General features: G+C 37.5%; 1 protein-coding gene across 1 annotated transcript in view; it reads right to left on the bottom strand.

The window, feature by feature from the left end:
- The window catches only part of LOC120633399 (E3 ubiquitin-protein ligase AMFR-like), a 54,683-nt gene that overhangs the window by 14,590 nt on the left and 21,963 nt on the right, over positions 1–18,130 (bottom strand). The window contains exon 2 of the mRNA XM_039903606.1: positions 13,981–14,238. Coding sequence (XP_039759540.1) covers positions 13,981–14,238 — 258 coding nt within the window. The remainder of the gene's footprint in view (positions 1–13,980; positions 14,239–18,130) is intronic.

Here is an 18,130-nt window from a genome sequence, read left to right as displayed (position 1 = left end):
TTAAAGATAACTGTAATTAATACCATGACCTAAGATAAAACAGCAATTTAGTACAGTGATCGGACCGAAAATAAGTTATTTTGGACATTTGGCTGGCTAAGATAACCTTATTAAGTTTAAAGAAAACTTTATCGCCATGCCCTTTCAGCCCAATATAATTTCGTTCATTGACATCAAAAAACTATGTAAATTACGGTCACACTTCCCAAAAAGATAAGAGGTTCTTACTTTAAAATAAATAAATAACCTATGATTGCTTGTAAATTGTAACCAGGGCCCGTCTAAGCTCAGAGTAGTTCAGCGGATTATGAAGTATCTCTGTGATTAAATAGGACAAGAGAAATGAAGAGATGAGTAGAGAGCAAGAGCTACTGTCAATAATTTTTTTTTTTATTAATGACCTAGCTCAGCGATCTTCGAATATTATGATGCCTATTAGGGTCACGCGGTGCCACTCCAGTAGGAGAGGTGACCCCTCTAACGCAACATTGCTAGACGCAGCACTACAATACAACAAAAATCAAGGTTTAAAATTAGGAAAATAAATTGTCTGCCTACTCTATTTGCACTTTCGAAGTCAAGTCTCTATGTTTGTTGTGACTCTACCACCGGTTGGGAACGCAGATTCTACCAAAAAGAAGAGCAAGAAACTCAGCATTTTTCCAAAATCGCTACACACTACAACTAGTCAAGGCTACAACCCAGAGGATCTCGGTTGAAGGCCTGGCCGAGACTTTCAACCTCAAAATCCTCTAGCTAGATTGTTAGGTTATTTCTTTGTATAAGCCCGACGCGGGAAGTCAGGAAATTGGCGTTGTCCATAATCTCTAATGTTTAAAACCCGTGTCCAAAGTTTCAGATATACCTACATGACGGAAAAAAAAGGTCCTGTCATCCTGGCTTTTCAGTGGAGCACTAAAAAGTTGTGTTTTTACTCAGATACTATACCAGAAAAAATAATGACGTAATAAAGTTTTGCGAGCCTAAAAACAAAGCAAATAAACAAATGTACAGTTTACATTATATTATCATTTAACATTATTTCGATTACCTTCGGCGGACTTAAAAAGTGCAAGGAATTCGAAAGTATCTGTGTTATGACGTGCGTGTAAAACCTGATGGTAAAATGATCACTATCGATAAATGTTTTTGATATTTTAGGCGTTGTATAGACTTGCAATTAAAATCGTGTTTTTTTTTTGGACGAATGTTCCTACTCGGTGTTTGTCCGCCTCACGTAAGGACGAGAATTTGCCTACTTTAAATATAAATATTGGCTAATGGGGCATCAGAGTACGTGTACACATAATAATTATTAATCACCCTATTTCAAGTAGTCCAACCAGATTTTTATCAGGTTGGACTACACACATGTCATTAAAACCATCGCAACCTTGGTGAATCGCCAAAGTTATCTTCTTGCATAGATTAGTTCAAATTGTATTAAAACTTTTTTATTCAACGCCACAACGTCCGCGGAGGAAGGTACTAAATGTTCCCGTTCAAAACTTTTGCCGACCTATTACTTCGGCTCATAAGGTTAGCTTAATAGCTTATAGTCTCCTAGACTGGCAGTTCTAGAGATAAACGCGGACATACAAACAAGCAAGCAAATAACAAAATCTTCAGCTTTATTGTTAAAAGCCTTTAATTATCTAGTTATTATACCCGCAAATATAGTCCCCGTACTAAAGGGAGGAAATGGGGGTAGAACATTTTTACGAAAATCCTCACTTTGCTTCCAAGACGCTACAGTATATTATTAAGATTCTTGATCTGGTATGAGAAATGGACAAGTTCTCTTTAAAAAAAAAAAACATGCGAGGCAGTCTTAGGACCTGCCAATAGAAGTGTAATCTAAATCATATATACATCTATACAACGTGTAAATGAAAACATTTCATTAGAACGTTGTATATAATTACACACATATAAATCAAGAAAAGAAAAAACTAGTAGTAGTATAGCATTGATATACATAGCTCTTGGAAAGCGTACGGTGACGATAACGCGAATTCCATGTTTTTTGTTCACCCAAAAAGTGCTCAACGCGCCTAAAGAAGTTTTCACTTCAATAATCAGACAGACCTTCCAAACGAATTTATAAGTTTCTGTGTTGCATGCGGGGTTAACATATTTTGTTACTAACAAATCATAATACATTTTGGTAAATTTACACATAGTAGCACAGTAGTCCGTTACTTATACAGCAACAGACATTGTTTCCACGGAATACGGTCATGCAAGTTATCAGGGCTAATCGGAAACATCACGCGCGTAATTATTGGATCATCAGTAGAAAGTATTTCGGTATCAATGCATGCTTCGTGTCGACAGGATCTCTTTTTCACTCTTGTTGGGTGCTTGAGGGTCTATGGCATCGTATTTCCCGAACGGATGAACCAATGTTGATTTTGTTCTTGAAAAGTAAATAAGCCGGGAGTTTTCTTAGCTATTTGATGAAAATCGGTCCGCTCGGTCGGTGAGGTCAACACCACCACCATCTCCTCAACAGGAAAGCCACCAAGCAAGCTATTGCAGGATGCCTCGTATAACTCAGTATGGGGCATTATAAACTGCCATAGGGTAGTTTATAAACTAAAAACGATGTTAACGGAGAAAGGAATTGAATGGCATTAAATACGGGCTAATGAGCCCGTAATTTTTAAAACAAAGCTGCCACTATTAATCGCAAAAAACATCTCTTCAAATACGAAAAGGTTAAAACATCTTTGCCCTCTCGTCAATAGAAAACAAATTACTGTGACGGTTTTTCTGTGCTATGTTTATTAATATTATTTTCGGTGAAGTATTTTTAGCTGATATACATATTCAGACTCGCTATATAAGGCGGTTGAGCGGGTTTTATGGCGGCCGCATCCGCCAAATATAATTCTAAAAATAGAATTAATTAATATGTTATCATTAAAACATTCGTCTTTTGGAGAGAGGTCTTTTAGAAGACATTCTGTTACAAATTTAGAATCAAACTGAGCAAGAGTTTTTTTAATTCAATTTCAAGTTAGGTCTGGCTGCAATCTTTCCTGGTAGTAAGTGATGATGCAGTCTAAGATTGTAATGGGCTAACTGGATGGTAGGGCAGTTATTTTAAAACAATACCCCTAATCAGTTTCTAGGCGACATCGTGCCGGAACGCTATATCGTTAAGCGGCATGTCTTTGTCGGTAGGTTGGTAACTAGCCCTGCCGCAGCCTCCCAACAGAAAAAAAAGAGTACATTTAGACATGGTGTATACCCGGCCCCCAAATATGTGCCATATACCTGGATATCTACTCTGTGGTCCGGGTTTATTAATATAGAAGCCTAGATATTAATAATAATAATCTTTATTCACAGATATTACATCCATTTATAAAAGAATAATATAAAATTAAAATACTTAATAAATTGGATTCGTTAAAAAATACCTAATCTATGTCAGTATCTTATTTGGCATACCTTCCAGTAACAGAGCACTGAGAAACCGGCCCACTACAGAGAAAGAGTCTCCACCCACCTTTAAGAACATTATGGAGAACTCTCAGGCATGCAGGTTTCCTCACGATGTTTTCCTTCACCGTTGAAGCAAGTGATATTTTAATTACTCAAAAAGCACATAACTTATAAAAGTTAGAGGTGCGTGCGTGCTGGGATTCGAACTGGACCCCCCGAAAGGGAGAGAAGTCGAGCTCCTGCCCAATGCGTTTCGTTCCGTTCCGTTTCAAAATGCTCTCTACATAATTCAAGATTATACGAGTATATTGCTTCCTGTCAGAAATTTAAAACAAAGTAACTAAATAGTTTCAGGAATAAATTTGTCGAGTGTTTCCACATTTTTATGCTCAGACACCTTTTACGGTTATCGGATTTAAAATATAACAAGTTAAGTGTACTCACTATTCTAAATGTTCTTATGACGCACTTTTTTATAAAAACAATTCCGAAGGTCCTAAGAATCCTAAGGTTGCCTGGCAGAGATCGCTACTTAGCGATTTATATCCTACTGCTTGAAGTCTGATTTTTTGTTATTTTCTTAACATGTTGTGGGGTATAAATAAAGGTATAATTGAATAAATAAACTTTATTTTCTGGCTTTGAATTCATATAATATTTGTGAATAAAGTAAGGCTGTTCTGAACAAAGAATAATTTCATTGTCTTTGGCTCTCACCTACGGACGGATAAAGTGCAAGTTTACCCACGCAAGCTTTGCGACCTCGCTTCGTTCGGTCGTATATGGTATTGCTCGAATAATGAATTAGATGATGTGTAAATAGAATTACTAAAAAGGTATGACCTAGTACTAAATTTGATAAGGCAGTCTAGAATGCTGAAACTGGTTTTCAATGGCAATTGTCTAAATAGCACCCGAAGTCTCAGTTGGATTGGATCGGGTAAGCAATTAATAAAACACTAAGTGCAAACTATAACAGGCCCAAGAAACAAAGTTATCGGATGTCTAGTGGGCACGTAGCTTAATAGCAATCATGTTTGAAGGAAAAAATAAACTAATTAGGTTCGTGAGTCATCCTTGGTCGTTAACTGGTTCACGGCGATAGCGACGTCGGAAACAATAACGTAGCTACATAGTCGCGGTTTACAAGTATTCTTAGTTTGGAAAATTATTTTGTACAAGCGTTACCTGGCCACGGTTCCTATGGCGCTATGGCTGTTTATGAAAACTTCATCATCATCAACCGGCCCACCACACGGCACGTGTCCCCTCTCAGAATGAGAAGTGTTCAGACCGTAATCCACGCTGTACGTACCACGCTGACCAAGTGTAGATTGGCAGACTTCACACGCCCTTAGAGAACGGTATGGAAAACTAGCAGGCTTGCAGTTTGCTTCACGATGTTTTCTTATACCGTTTAAAATAAGTGATATTTAAATTGCTTAAATTTAAAACGCACATAACTCCGAAAAGTGAGTGGTGCGCGGCTCGAACTCGAAAAAGGAATGCCGAAGCCTTAACCACCAAGCTATCATCGATTCCCATTTCCTATTGAAACTTATAGGTAGATAAAAAGTGTTGGTACACGAATATAACTGCTGCGTATCAAACACTTACGACGAGTTTCGCGAATGCAAACATGCGTAAACTTATCTTTCGTATAATATAGCCTATGTCCTAAAGGCCTCTCCTTACAGGGTTTCATCAGCAAGCTGGACAGCTGTAGTAGTGAAACAGATGACGCGGCTACCTGTTCTCCGTTATATTCCCTCGGAACCGCATGGAATTTTCATTTATTCATATATGCCAAATACCATGAATTCTAGAAATGCCTACAGAGTAAGATTTCAAGTAAAGGTGGTAACGCCTACCTACCAAACCTACTCGGGCAAAATATAAATAATTAGTTCTAATGTCTTTAGCGAAGATACAAAAAATACTTCTTATTAGAAAAAAAAAACGATATATTTTATGAGACAAAATACGTTTCACGGAACTCTCGGTACCCAAACTAACTCGAAACTGACAATTATTTTAACGTATGTAAATCAGCTAAGTATCGAATTTTAAATAGTTTGTCCATTGTTTGCAAGAGCATACAAATGTTGTTTCGTGGTAGATTTCAAAATCGATGTTTTAGGAACCTTGAATTATTGAAGCTTGAACTTTATACGCGACATATAAACATACATTCGTTATAGGGGACCGGATGGAGGGACAAACAACATTGTCTTTCAATTTCTGTATTCCGATTGTAATTAACCCAGATAAGCCTACTGTCCTATATTTAGGACAGTAGAAATAAAAAAAAATATCAGAATACCCTCTTTATCTAAGATTATTTAGTCTTATGATTTGCAGTAAGAAACGTGTCAGCTTTATTAGAAGAAATAAAAAGACAGTTATTTTAACAGTTTTTACCTTATATTTTACCTTATAAGTGTGTAATAAAAGTGCGTTGCAGACATGGCAAATGACAGGTATGTATAAAAAGTTATATTTTACTCGTGAGTTGTTTTTTTCTGTGTTAATATCTAGTTGATAACATTAACTTTTGTACTAAATAAATATTCTAGCAAAATAATATAAATAAATTACGTATAACTTGTTACAAATACTAGCGTACTATATATAGGACAGTAGGATAATATACATGATTTTAGTACAATAATACAACTTTTTCTTTACAGACCGTTAGCTGCGCATGAAATTTTAGATGCTTTAGAAAATGTTTCTGATAATGAAGAAGATTATAGAGAACGACTGATATGTATTCTGCCTCCTCCTGTTGATCCTGACTGTCTCACTGACGAAGATTCGGGTGAAGAAGATAATGTAACTTTGAATAATTTGCCACGAAACATTCTGCTTCAACCGGCTGAAGTAATGATTCAAGGGCAGATTATGGTGAGTGATACAGAAGAAGAACCTTCTGATTCTACAGGTCGAACTAAACGTAGGCGTACCTACGCATGGAGAAAACGGGACTTGGCAAAAAATCCCGTGAATTGGCCAGATGTTCAAGGCGCTTGCCAAGATAAGCGCCCAATTGAGTGGTTTGAAAACTTCTTAGATGAAGATGTTATTTCGTTGTTGGTGTCAGAGAGCAATAAATATGCTGTCAAAAAGAATTTGCCTGGAGACATAACCACTGAAGAAAGAATAGAAGAACCACAAAAAGAATAGAAGAACCACATATGGTGTCCATCTATAACAAATATATGGGAGGAGTGGATCGGTCTGATGAAAATATTTCACATTACCGAATTGGTATACGAGGTATGAAATGGTACATGCCGTTGCTCACACACATGATTGATCTTGCCGAACATAATGCATGGCAGTTATATAAAATAAATCATGGAAAACTGGATCATCTTGGCTTTCGCAGAAGGGTAGCAATTGCTTTGATTGAATCAAACAGAAAAAATGCCAAAAGAGGGCCTAGCCGACCCTCCAATCATGAACATGCTGATAGTCGTAAAGTCCAAATGAATCATCTGGTTATTCCTCAATCGAAGCAAACACACTGGTCGTCAATGTCACAAAAAATGTTTGACACGTTGCAAGAAATGTGATGTTGGAGTGTGAGTCAAGTGTTTTGAAACATATCATTCATAAATAGTGTTAATCTAGTAAATTACATATAACAATGGGTAATATAATCAAATCTAATAAACTACACTTTTTGATTACATTCTGTTTTGTCATAAATGGTCTTTTATTTCCTCTTATTATCCTACTGTCCTACATATAGGACGGCTGTTTCCCTGAAAGCCTTACACTTAATTTTTTTTTTTCATAATTTATTTTATGTTGCATAAGATCTAATAAAAAATAATGTAACTATTTTCAAAATTTTCAGAAAATTTTAGTTTCAGGCTTATCTGGGTTAATAATTTTTAAGGAAAATAACGAGATATTTTTAAGGCAATACACCCTACACCCGCGGCCTATTAACGAGAGAAGTTATTAGAGCATAGAACCCACCATGCTGCTTCATTGCGGATTGTTGGTCTTTAACGAGTATTTTCACATGTCAGTAATAATAACCGAGATCGAAGATTTTTCGTGCTCTCCGAGGCACGGGGATTGATACAGCCAAAATTGTTAAGAAAACACAAAAAACAATATATAACAGTTTTTGGTCCGACCCGGGATTCGAACCTAGGACCACAGATCCGTAGTATAAAAATGCTAACCACTAAACCAACGAGGCATTCACACCCTGTATTTCTTTGAAAATATTCCCTTCTCGTATTGTTGGCAACACCGCGCGTTTTGTGTGCGACAATGTACAAAGATCGACGCAAGCGCCACCTCGGCAGCTTGTCGGTCGTTGTGACGTCAGTATCCGGTCACCAAGAGGGGGAAAAATATGGCGGCTCTGGCCTGAGGGTGGGATGACACGACGGGGCACTTTTGGCTGTGACTTCGAATAGGACGCAACCATTTAGTATAATAAATCGAGTGTGCATATTGAGTATCGGGGTGTGTTTAATTTTTACATCAGAAGTGTGTTGTAACTTACGCTATGGGAAAAAAAAGATCGAAACGCAAACGCGCTCGGTCCACCTCGAGTTCTTCAGAGCCCAGGACGCCATCACCTCCAAGGAAACGTAATAAGGTATCTCGTAAAGATACTGAGACTGTGAGTACATTGAACAATATTATACCAGACTTTGACCCTTTGAAAGACGATATTAATGCATGGCTTAACATTATTCAATCTTACGCGCAAACTTTTAGATGGTCTGATGAAACAATTCGTTATCAAGCTCTTAATAAATTGAAGGGTTCGGCTAAAATCTGGTACGATTCGTTATTACGTACAGATGATAAGTGGCCCTTATGGAAGTGGATTGATTGGAAGACGAAGTTGTCAGGTAGTTTTCAAATCCAAAGAAATATGTTCGAACTTTTAAAAGAAATTATTGATCGGAAACCGATTGATAATCAATCTTTATATGAATTCTATTTTGAACAGAAGTGCAAAATTGACCGATTGTGTTTAAATTTCTGCGAACAAGATATTGTTTCGATCATAGTAGGTAACATCAGTGATTATGTTTCTTTAGAATCCAGTTACTTTAAAACATGTGACGATTTATCGAGTTATTTACATGGGCGTATTTACAAGAAAAATGTTAAACAAGTGGGTAGTTCACGTGATGCGTCAGTTAAAAGTAGTCATGGTATACTGTCGGGTAATCAAAGTTCACAAATGAATACGAACTTTACTAACTCCAGCATTTGCGGTCCTTCAAATAGTAGCACGGATATTAATAATACTCAAATTCGCAAGGTTATTAAATGTTTCGTATGTGGGGGTAATCACAAAAAACATCAGTGTGAGGCTAACAAATGCGAATATTGCGGGAAGCGGGGACATGTGGAATCCCTTTGCTATAGTAAGAAGAATTCAGGGAAATCATTAGTTAAACCAGAGCAACAAGAGACAAAATTTGTTTCCTCAGATGCGAAAAATAAGTTTGTTAAAAACGTGTGTATATTCGATACCTGCCACGAAGCATTCATAGATACCGGAAGTAGTTGTTCACTTATTTCCGAATCATTGGTAAAGAAACTTTCGTTAAAAATTATTGAACTACCTTCTCCTGTAGTTTTGCAAGGGTTTTCTAAGCATAGTTGTAAAAGTGTCAATAAGAAGATTTGTGTTAATCTTTCTTTTGATTCGATCACACTATGTGATATTGATTTTTACGTTATCGATGACTTGGTGGGTTCTGATATACTGATTGGGCGGAATGTTACAGAGCGGCGCGATTTAGTTTATTCTCGAGTAGGTGATATTTTGAAATTTCAATATGCAAGCGATTTAAAAGAGTACTGTCATCGTATTGCGGTATCTGAAATAGACGCACAGGTACATCAAACTGAATTAGTTGCTTTACTAAATAAATATAGTGATTGCATAGCCAGTAATATAAAAGAATTGGGTAAGGTAAATAATTATGAAATGGAAATTAAGTTATCTAGTTCGCAGCCCATTCAATGCAGACCCTTTAGAGCATCACATTCCGACAGGCAAACGATTCGCGAAATGGTCGACGAATTACTAGTAAATAATATCGTACGCGAGAGTAACTCGCCATATGCTAGTCCAGCCCTTTTAGTTAATAAAAAGAACGGGGAGAAAAGGCTATGCATAGATTATAGGGCCTTAAATAAGATAACGGTTAAAGATAAATACCCCATGCCCAGAATTGAAGATTTAGTGGATAGACTACAAAGCTATAAGGTATTCACCAGCTTAGATTTAAAAAGTGGGTATTATCAGATTGCGATGCATAGGGATTCGATTGAAAAAACTGCATTTATAACCGAGGACGGACATTTCGAATTCTTGCGGCTTCCATTTGGGTTGGCTAATGCACCTTCTTGTTTTCAACAAATGATGAACAAAACTCTTGGTAATTTAAGGTTTGGGAAAGTGATTGTTTATTTAGATGATTTATACTTAATTTCGGAAACTGTAGAGGAAAATATGAACTTGCTTGAAGAAGTTTTGCAAATATTTAAGAAAAATGGTTTAACATTGAATTTAAAAAAGTGTCATTTCTTTAAAAATGAAATTGAATTCTTGGGATACAAAATTAGACCAGGGTGTGTTATGCCAAACGAAGCCAAACTGGAAGCAGTAAAGAATTTTCCGGTACCGAAAACCGTGCACCAACTTCGACAGTATTTGGGGCTTATTAGTTATTTTAGGAAATTTATACGAAACTGTGCTATTTTGTCCACTCCACTTACTAAGTTGTTGAAAAAGGATGCTGTCTGGGAATGGGGTGAGCTACAAAATCAAGCATTTTGCATTTTGAAAGATAAATTAACCTCTGAAAGCGTACTAGCTATCTTCGATCCAAAAAAAGACACCGTTTTGTATACTGATGCCAGTAGAGAAGGTTTAGCTGGCATCCTTACGCAAGTAGGATATGAAGTAGGGGATGAAGGCGAAAGGGTAGTCCATTATTACAGCAGACAGACTACAAACGACGAAAAGAAATTTCATTCTTTCGAGTTGGAACTACTGGCTGTAGTTTGTTGTCTTCAAAAGTTTAGACTTTACTTGTTAGGTAATTGCTTCAAAATTATTACGGATTGTAGTGCCGTTCGTTATGCGTTGTCTAAAAAAGACATTGTTCCTCGGATAGCTAGATGGGTGTTGTCGACTCAGGAATTCACTTTTGAGATTTTACACAGAGAGGGTAGTCGGATGCAACATGTTGATGCTCTCAGTCGCAACCCTGTGCCATCCGGAGAAAAATCCGAGGCTGAGATTATTATGTCAATCACGGAAGGGGATTGGTTACTTGCGGTACAAGTCCAAGACCCAGAATTAATGAAAATAAGAGAGGTCTTAGCATCAGGACAGGCCGAAGATAATAAAGAGATTTTTAATAGTTACGAGTTATTAGGCGCGAAGGTGTATAAGCGAACTAGTAATGGCCGTCGTTGGGTGGTCCCAAAGAACTGCATCTGGCAAATAATAAAATGTAACCATGATGACGTAGGCCATTTCTCATTAGATAAAACGGTTGAGCGTATTCGTACACTTTACTGGTTTCCACGATTACGGAAAATAGTAAAAAAGTATATCAAAAACTGTTTGAATTGCATTTATCACAAAAATAAAGGGGGACCAAAGGAAGGGGAATTATACCCTTTGCCAAAATACGCACAACCGTTTCATACTTTGCATCTGGATCATATTGGTCCATTTGTGACTACTAAAAATAAAAATAAGTATTTGTTAGTAGTGGTAGACGCGTTTACAAAATTTGTCTTTATTTCCGCGGTTCGTAAAACTAATACAGCGGGTGTCATTAAAGAGTTAGAAAATATATCAAAGACCTTCGGAAACGCCAGACGCATAATCACTGATGCCGGTTCTTGTTTTACATCGGGTAAATTTGCTCAATATTGTGCAAATAGAAATATTAGATTACATATAGTGGCAACAGGTGTTCCTCGCGCTAATGGACAAGTTGAAAGATTTAATAAAACTATTTTAGAATCATTAAAATCTATGGGTGCTGACACTACCGATGATAGGTGGGATCAATGCATAAAGGCTCTACAGCAAGGCTTAAATAGCACGATACACAAAACTACACGAGCTGTCCCTAGTGAAGTTATGTTCGGTTATAGATTACGCATGGATAGTGATAGTTTAGCCCCAGAGTTGGAAGACGAAAAATTAGTCGACATGTCTCAGTTGCGCGAGAGAGTTGATAGTAATGTTAAGGCTAGTGCTCAATATCAGAAAGAAAGGTTCGATAAATCTCGGGTGAAAGCTAAAACTTACAAAGAAGGAGATTTAGTATTGATTAGAATACAAAGTCAAAGTAACGACGGTCAAAGTAGAAAATTAATGCCGACGTTTAAAGGTCCATTTCAAGTCAAGAAAATTTTGAACAACGATAGATATGAGGTTGTGGATTTGAGAGGTAGTCAAAGATGTTCTAAAATGTATAATGGCGTAGCTGTGGCCGAAAATATGAAATCATGGATCAATATCGGTGATTGGAGCCTAGATTAGAAATATATTATTTTATTTATTAAACCCGTAAACCAAAAACCGTGTTGGCAAGGTATATCTTAAACTATAAATATTATGAAATTCTTATGTAAATATTTAAATTGTCTTTACGCCATTGATTTTCACTAGATTAACCATAATTTAAATAGAGAGTTGACTTACTTAACTTTCAGTGCTATGTTACATTTTGCTATAGTTCAAAATTATTATTAAAATGAATCTCTAATCAGTATTTTCATACATTATGTAGGATTTGTAGATATAAACAATACTTCAGCGAGCCGTGATAAAATACTGTGACGTATGATGGGAATATTGCATTATGAACAAAGAACGTCACATTGGAATGCGAACGCCTGAGCTTGAAGACGAACTTGGTACTCTTAAGTGAGCGAAATGTTCTTTAAGAGCAAGTGGTCTTCACCAACTTGGTACGCTTAAGTGAGCGAAATGTTCTTTAAGTGCAAGTGGTTTTCAACAATGACACATCTGTCTCCTAAGTGTGGCTTGTCCCTTTGGGTGGGATGGTCTTGTTGATTGAGCTACGGGGTCGCACAATGGACAAGGCATGGGCAATATTCCGATGGGCCTTACAAATATAAAGAATAATGAGGTTAGGTGTTTATATAAAATGCTTCATGTGTTAACAGTTCTTAAATTTCGCAGTGTTTTGATCCCGGCTCGTGGGGTACCCGGGGCGGGCACCGTGCAGCATGGCCGTGTTGGCAACACCGCGCGTTTTGTGTGCGACAATGTACAAAGATCGACGCAAGCGCCACCTCGGCAGCTTGTCGGTCGTTGTGACGTCAGTATCCGGTCACCAAGAGGGGGAAAAATATGGCGGCTCTGGCCTGAGGGTGGGATGTCACGACGGGGCACTTTTGGCTGTGACTTCGAATAGGACGCAACCATTTAGTATAATAAATCGAGTGTGCATATTGAGTATCGGGGTGTGTTTAATTTTTACAGTATATACTTAGATGATTTGTGACAGACTCCAGTGGTAGGTACAGCGGCATTATTTAGCGCACAAAAGTTTTGATTGGCGACGACATTTTAGTTATTTCACCTACAGAGTGATTGGAATGGAACCAATAACCCACTACAAGGCTCACCGCTGCGCCGTAGAGATCGTCCAAAGGCTAGGATTAGTAGCGTGTGAAGGCTCTGATTAGCTCACACGCTCGCTAGACGACCTCAGGCTTTCAAGACTGCAACCGTTACATTATCTCAAGCGTATATGAGACACAAGGTAACGAGCTTAGCCGCCTGTTGAATTTGTACTGATACAATAAACTTAAGAAAGTACTAATTTGATTTATAAAATTTTAGGGGTTTTTTATATTTTACTAGCAACCCGCCCGGACTTCGCACGGTTGCAATGAAGATACTAGTGCGGGGCAGTTTTTGAGTGCACATATTATTCGCTCTTATAAGAAGACTCAGAGTCACTCAATGGGCGATGAAGAGAGCAATGCTAGGAGTATCTCTTCGAGATCAAATCAGAAATTAGTAGATCCGTAGTAGAACTAAGAGTTACCGACGTAGCTCAGCGAGTCGCAAAGCTAAAGTGTCTCGACTAAGGTCAGTTATATTCGCCTGTGGGTAAACATTCTTTACAAAAAATTCTAAATTTGGGTCTTTAAATAATTCTAAGAGATCTACGAGTTGGAGATCCGTGTCATTAAGTAGATTCCTTTTCCGTAGTATATTTATTTATTTATTAAAAAAAAAAAAAAAAAAAAAAAAAAAAAAAAAAAAAAAAAAAAAAAAAAATTTAACTTACACGCCTTGTTAACCTATTTAAAAAAGAATCCTCGAATTGAAAATCGTTTTCACACACCCGCTTTAATTTTGAAAGATCTATCAAACGATTACCCACTTTTACTGTACCTTGATCCTGTAGTCCTAAAATATAAAATAAATGAAGTATATAAATGGTAGATAGTATTAATGGTACTTGCATAGTCGAAGCGGTCCTTGCACAGCTGTCCCAGCAGGTGCATGAAGCCCAGCAACGTGAACCACGTGCACCACATCAGCACCTCGTCCACGTACTGCACGTTGAGCACGCCGAACACGAAGATGAACTTGTAGAACACGTAGTTCCAGAACTTGTCCTTGACGCGCTGCGCCTCCGCCACGCGCAGCCGCCCGAACACCACGCGCTGCACCAGCGCGCCCACCAGCGCCAGCGAGCAGTACGCCGCGTTGATCAGCGTCTGCAACACGCTGCGACATTAGTCAAAGTCAAAGTCAAAAATATCTTTATACGAGTACGCCCATAGCGCGGGGTGGCACTTTTGATGCGTACATTACACGAGAGTTACACGGTAGTGAGATGAGGGCGATAACCTGCCACATCGATGACATATGTGTCAACAACATAAGCTATACTGATGGACATGGAGCTGTTCAGTCCTTCGATAGCAGGGCTTAGGAAGCTTATATTCATCTGTGAGGCATATGCGGAGGACCATGGTTTGAAATATAACTCAAAAAAAGTGAGATGATGATATTTAGGGCTCCGAAACAGCGGCCGCGCCATGTTCATCCCGTATGTCTCGATGGTGTGTCTCTCCAAAGTCGACGAGAAAGTTAAATATCTCGGTCACATTGTCACCAGCCACCTAGGAGACGATGAGGATATTGAACGAGAACGCAGGGCGTTGGCCGTATGGGGCAATATGCTTGCCCGCAGATTCACCCGGTGCACAGCTGACGTGAAGATTACTTTTTTTAAAGGACTCACACCTTCTTTACCTGTCGACTGTGGATGACTTATACGTGCCGAGCTAACAATGCCCTGCGTGTTCAATAACAAAGCCTTTAGCCTGGTGAGGCTGCCGTGGCGCTGTAGGGCCTCTAAAATGTTCACAGACACAGCAACAAATGACTTTTTTGCCATAATGCGTAACAAAAAACAGCCTCTCTCCTACAGCGTTTATGTACCGGCGACAACGGCATTCTTAAGGTATTTGCTGCCCGATACGACTGCCCTATACTGTGCCACTGTGTGAGAGTAGCAATCGGGCGAGTATAGTATTGTTTATTTTTATTTATTTTTGAAACTTATCAATACTAACACAGTGGTTAAGGAAAAATTGTTACTAATATACTAACAATCTATGGATGGAAACGTCTGAAATAAATGATTATTATTATCATTATTATAATAGAGCACTGGCGCACAAGTGGAAATAATAATATATGTGTAATAATAAAAGGGGGTAAACTGTTCCTATTCTATGTTCCCGTGCTTTAGCAAGTTATTGATATCCCTTGTCAAGGGATATAATTTTTGTCTCCTGCCTGTGCTAGCCCTGTGGGAGCCTGTGCTCAGTACACTCACGTAATGCGCGCTGAAGCAAAGTTAGTGTACGCCTCGGTATCTATTCTTCCGATGTTCCTAGCCACGTGTCACGAAACAATGCGTAGGTTGTGGTGAATCCGGCTTTACTAATGACGCTAATGTTGGGACGGTTCAGGTGATAACGAAATTGTTATTAGAAACACAAAGCCAAAGCCTAGGACAATCTTACATGCAGTATGATATCCGCAATATTATATTGCGTTGAAGATGAGATGAATTTTATCTTTTCAATGTCAAGTTTAATGGGCAGGTTATGTATAAGGTAAATCGATAAGGTAAACGCTGACCTCGATCGAAACGGTTCATATCTTGAAACAAAATAGATTCAACGATTTAATTGAGGTCAGTCCGTTATCTACGGCTACAACCTTAATGATGCTTTACCTGCAATAAAAGACTTATTGAAATAAAAGAATCTGGGATTTTTATACTTTCATTACTAACAGACTTCTCTGAAGATTTCGAGGTTCCGATGTTTTGAATTTATTAACTGATTTGTTGCGGAAGCTTCTTTAGCATTGACTGTATTGAAAAATAATTTATACTAACTGCGCCCTGCGGTGTTACCCGCGGTGAATAAGTCGTTTGGGCGCTTTGTAAGGACTTCACGTCCTCCAGGAAGGACGATGTTTTGTGTAAAAATACGAATGTTCCTGCAAAGCGCCCTTGCGATTGTGTAGTTTTTCTAGGACCAAAATTTAACTATGTTACTCTACGTCCTTACAACTAACTCCATAAAATAAAAAAAATGGTTGCTTAGTTAATAATGTGCGTGTGTAGTGTTAAGGAAGGACGAACAAAATTTATTTCTTACTATGGATTATGAGACGATATACAATTGTATTGGACCGAGTTTTTTTTCATCTTAGTCTAGTGCAATAATCACGTAACTTTCGGATAAGATTGTGAGTAAATTCCGAATCGCAATGCACAATACAGTACGCCCAAATGCCTTGATGTAATTAATTAATCATCAAAACAGTATTATTAGTTTTCCACAAAATTTAATTGAAGATCCCATAGAGGCAAATGCTTAGGAGGACCCTTGAACATTGAAGATAATAGATTAACCGATAAGCGATATATTTTACCGATAAGCAAATAACCATGAAATTGTTTTATGACCTTTATATAACATACAGTTTAAAAACAATAAACTTATACTTATTTCCGATAAGATAATAATAGTATTGTTGCATCAGCCTTGGACATTTTCAAGGCTAGGTCCAACCAGCGAGAATCACCCCTCATAGTTACGTCTAGTTACACCCTCTGTATACATAAATCACACACCCAGTATATTCAAAATCAAAAACTCTTTATTCATGTAGGCCTATCACAGGCACTTATAAAGCGTTAATACACATATATGTCTCCATTGTTGCGAGGTAATAATTATAGCCACATTCGAAATCTTGGAGTGTTCCAAACGCGCCCTGATCTAAGGTCCACGACAAATTAAGCCGGGTATTTATTTGTTACCTATTCCATTAATTAACTACTTATGATGTTAGAGCAGCTCATTTTCAAGCCTTTTCGTCGTTTATGTAATCCTTAATTTTATGTAGCCTTTGAACGTAGTGAGCGACATCTCAAAGATTTCATACATATAATATTTAAACAACTACTTTTAAAACTTCAACATTAAATTAGCGGATGAGACTTTCTTTTGGAAACTTATAAATAAAACCCTGAGCTTAACTTATTGATCAATTCTGTTTTTAAAGCTTGTTAAATAAAAATAATACGTTTTCCAATTACAAAGAATAAGATAGAAAAAATAAATTTCTAAGTTCTCCAACTTACTGAGTTGTCGGGATACGCTAAAAACTTAACATAATATGCAAAAATCAAATAATTAGTTATCTATAATAAATAAATAGCAAAACATAGTTAGTAAGTTTAAACCTTAGGGTGGTAACTAGCCACAGCCGAAGCCTTCCAACAGACCAGACCAGAGTAAGTTCTGACAATTTAAATTCCCAAATTGCCGCGGCTGGGGATTGAAACCTGGATCCCAACGGCAGAAAAAAAGCATGGCGTTAGTACTTTACCGGAGGAGCTCTGTCACAAAAAGCTTTACTATTGTTCTAAAGTTAGTTTTAAGCTCCCAAAGTTGGTCCCGGACGAGCCGATAATCAATCCTATGCACACTGACTTGAAAGTTTCAGTGTAGGCCAAAGCTACGGAAAACTTATACTATGATACGATAACAGACATACAGAGTGTTTCAGTGTATTATTAACCGCACTAATCTCTATCTCATCTGTTTTCATTTAAAACTTGGCAGTCTGCGTGCCCGTCGTTCATACTACGTTGTTTGTAAACAAACCGGAGAGTTAAAAATACTTTGAGTCATTCGCGACCGCAAACGCCTGTGTGGCAGATAGTAAACAATATCGAGCTATGATATCTTCATTGTATGACAAAATTTCAAATAAATAAGCATCAATCTTAATGTATTTCATGAAGAGGAAAGATATTTGTTTTTTTGCCATCGATAAACTTTGTAGATAAAGTAACGGTTTTAATAATTCTTTCACAATTATGAACATCCTTACTAACTAATATTATAAATGTGAATGTAAGTTTGACGATTTTACACAAGGACTATATAAAACATGTTAGAAATGTTTTTCGTTAACCTTTAGCATATAAATCAACTAACAATGCGATTTTTATTCGTCCTATAACGATTACTATTTTTTGTAAGTGATAGGAGACTGGTCAGACCGTACCTT

The sequence above is a fragment of the Pararge aegeria genome, chromosome 21 (assembly GCF_905163445.1).
Source record: "Pararge aegeria chromosome 21, ilParAegt1.1, whole genome shotgun sequence".
NCBI classification, from domain to species: Eukaryota; Metazoa; Arthropoda; class Insecta; order Lepidoptera; family Nymphalidae; genus Pararge; species Pararge aegeria.
Note: the sequence above shows the minus strand (reverse complement) of the source record. Positions and strands in the feature narration are given on the sequence as shown.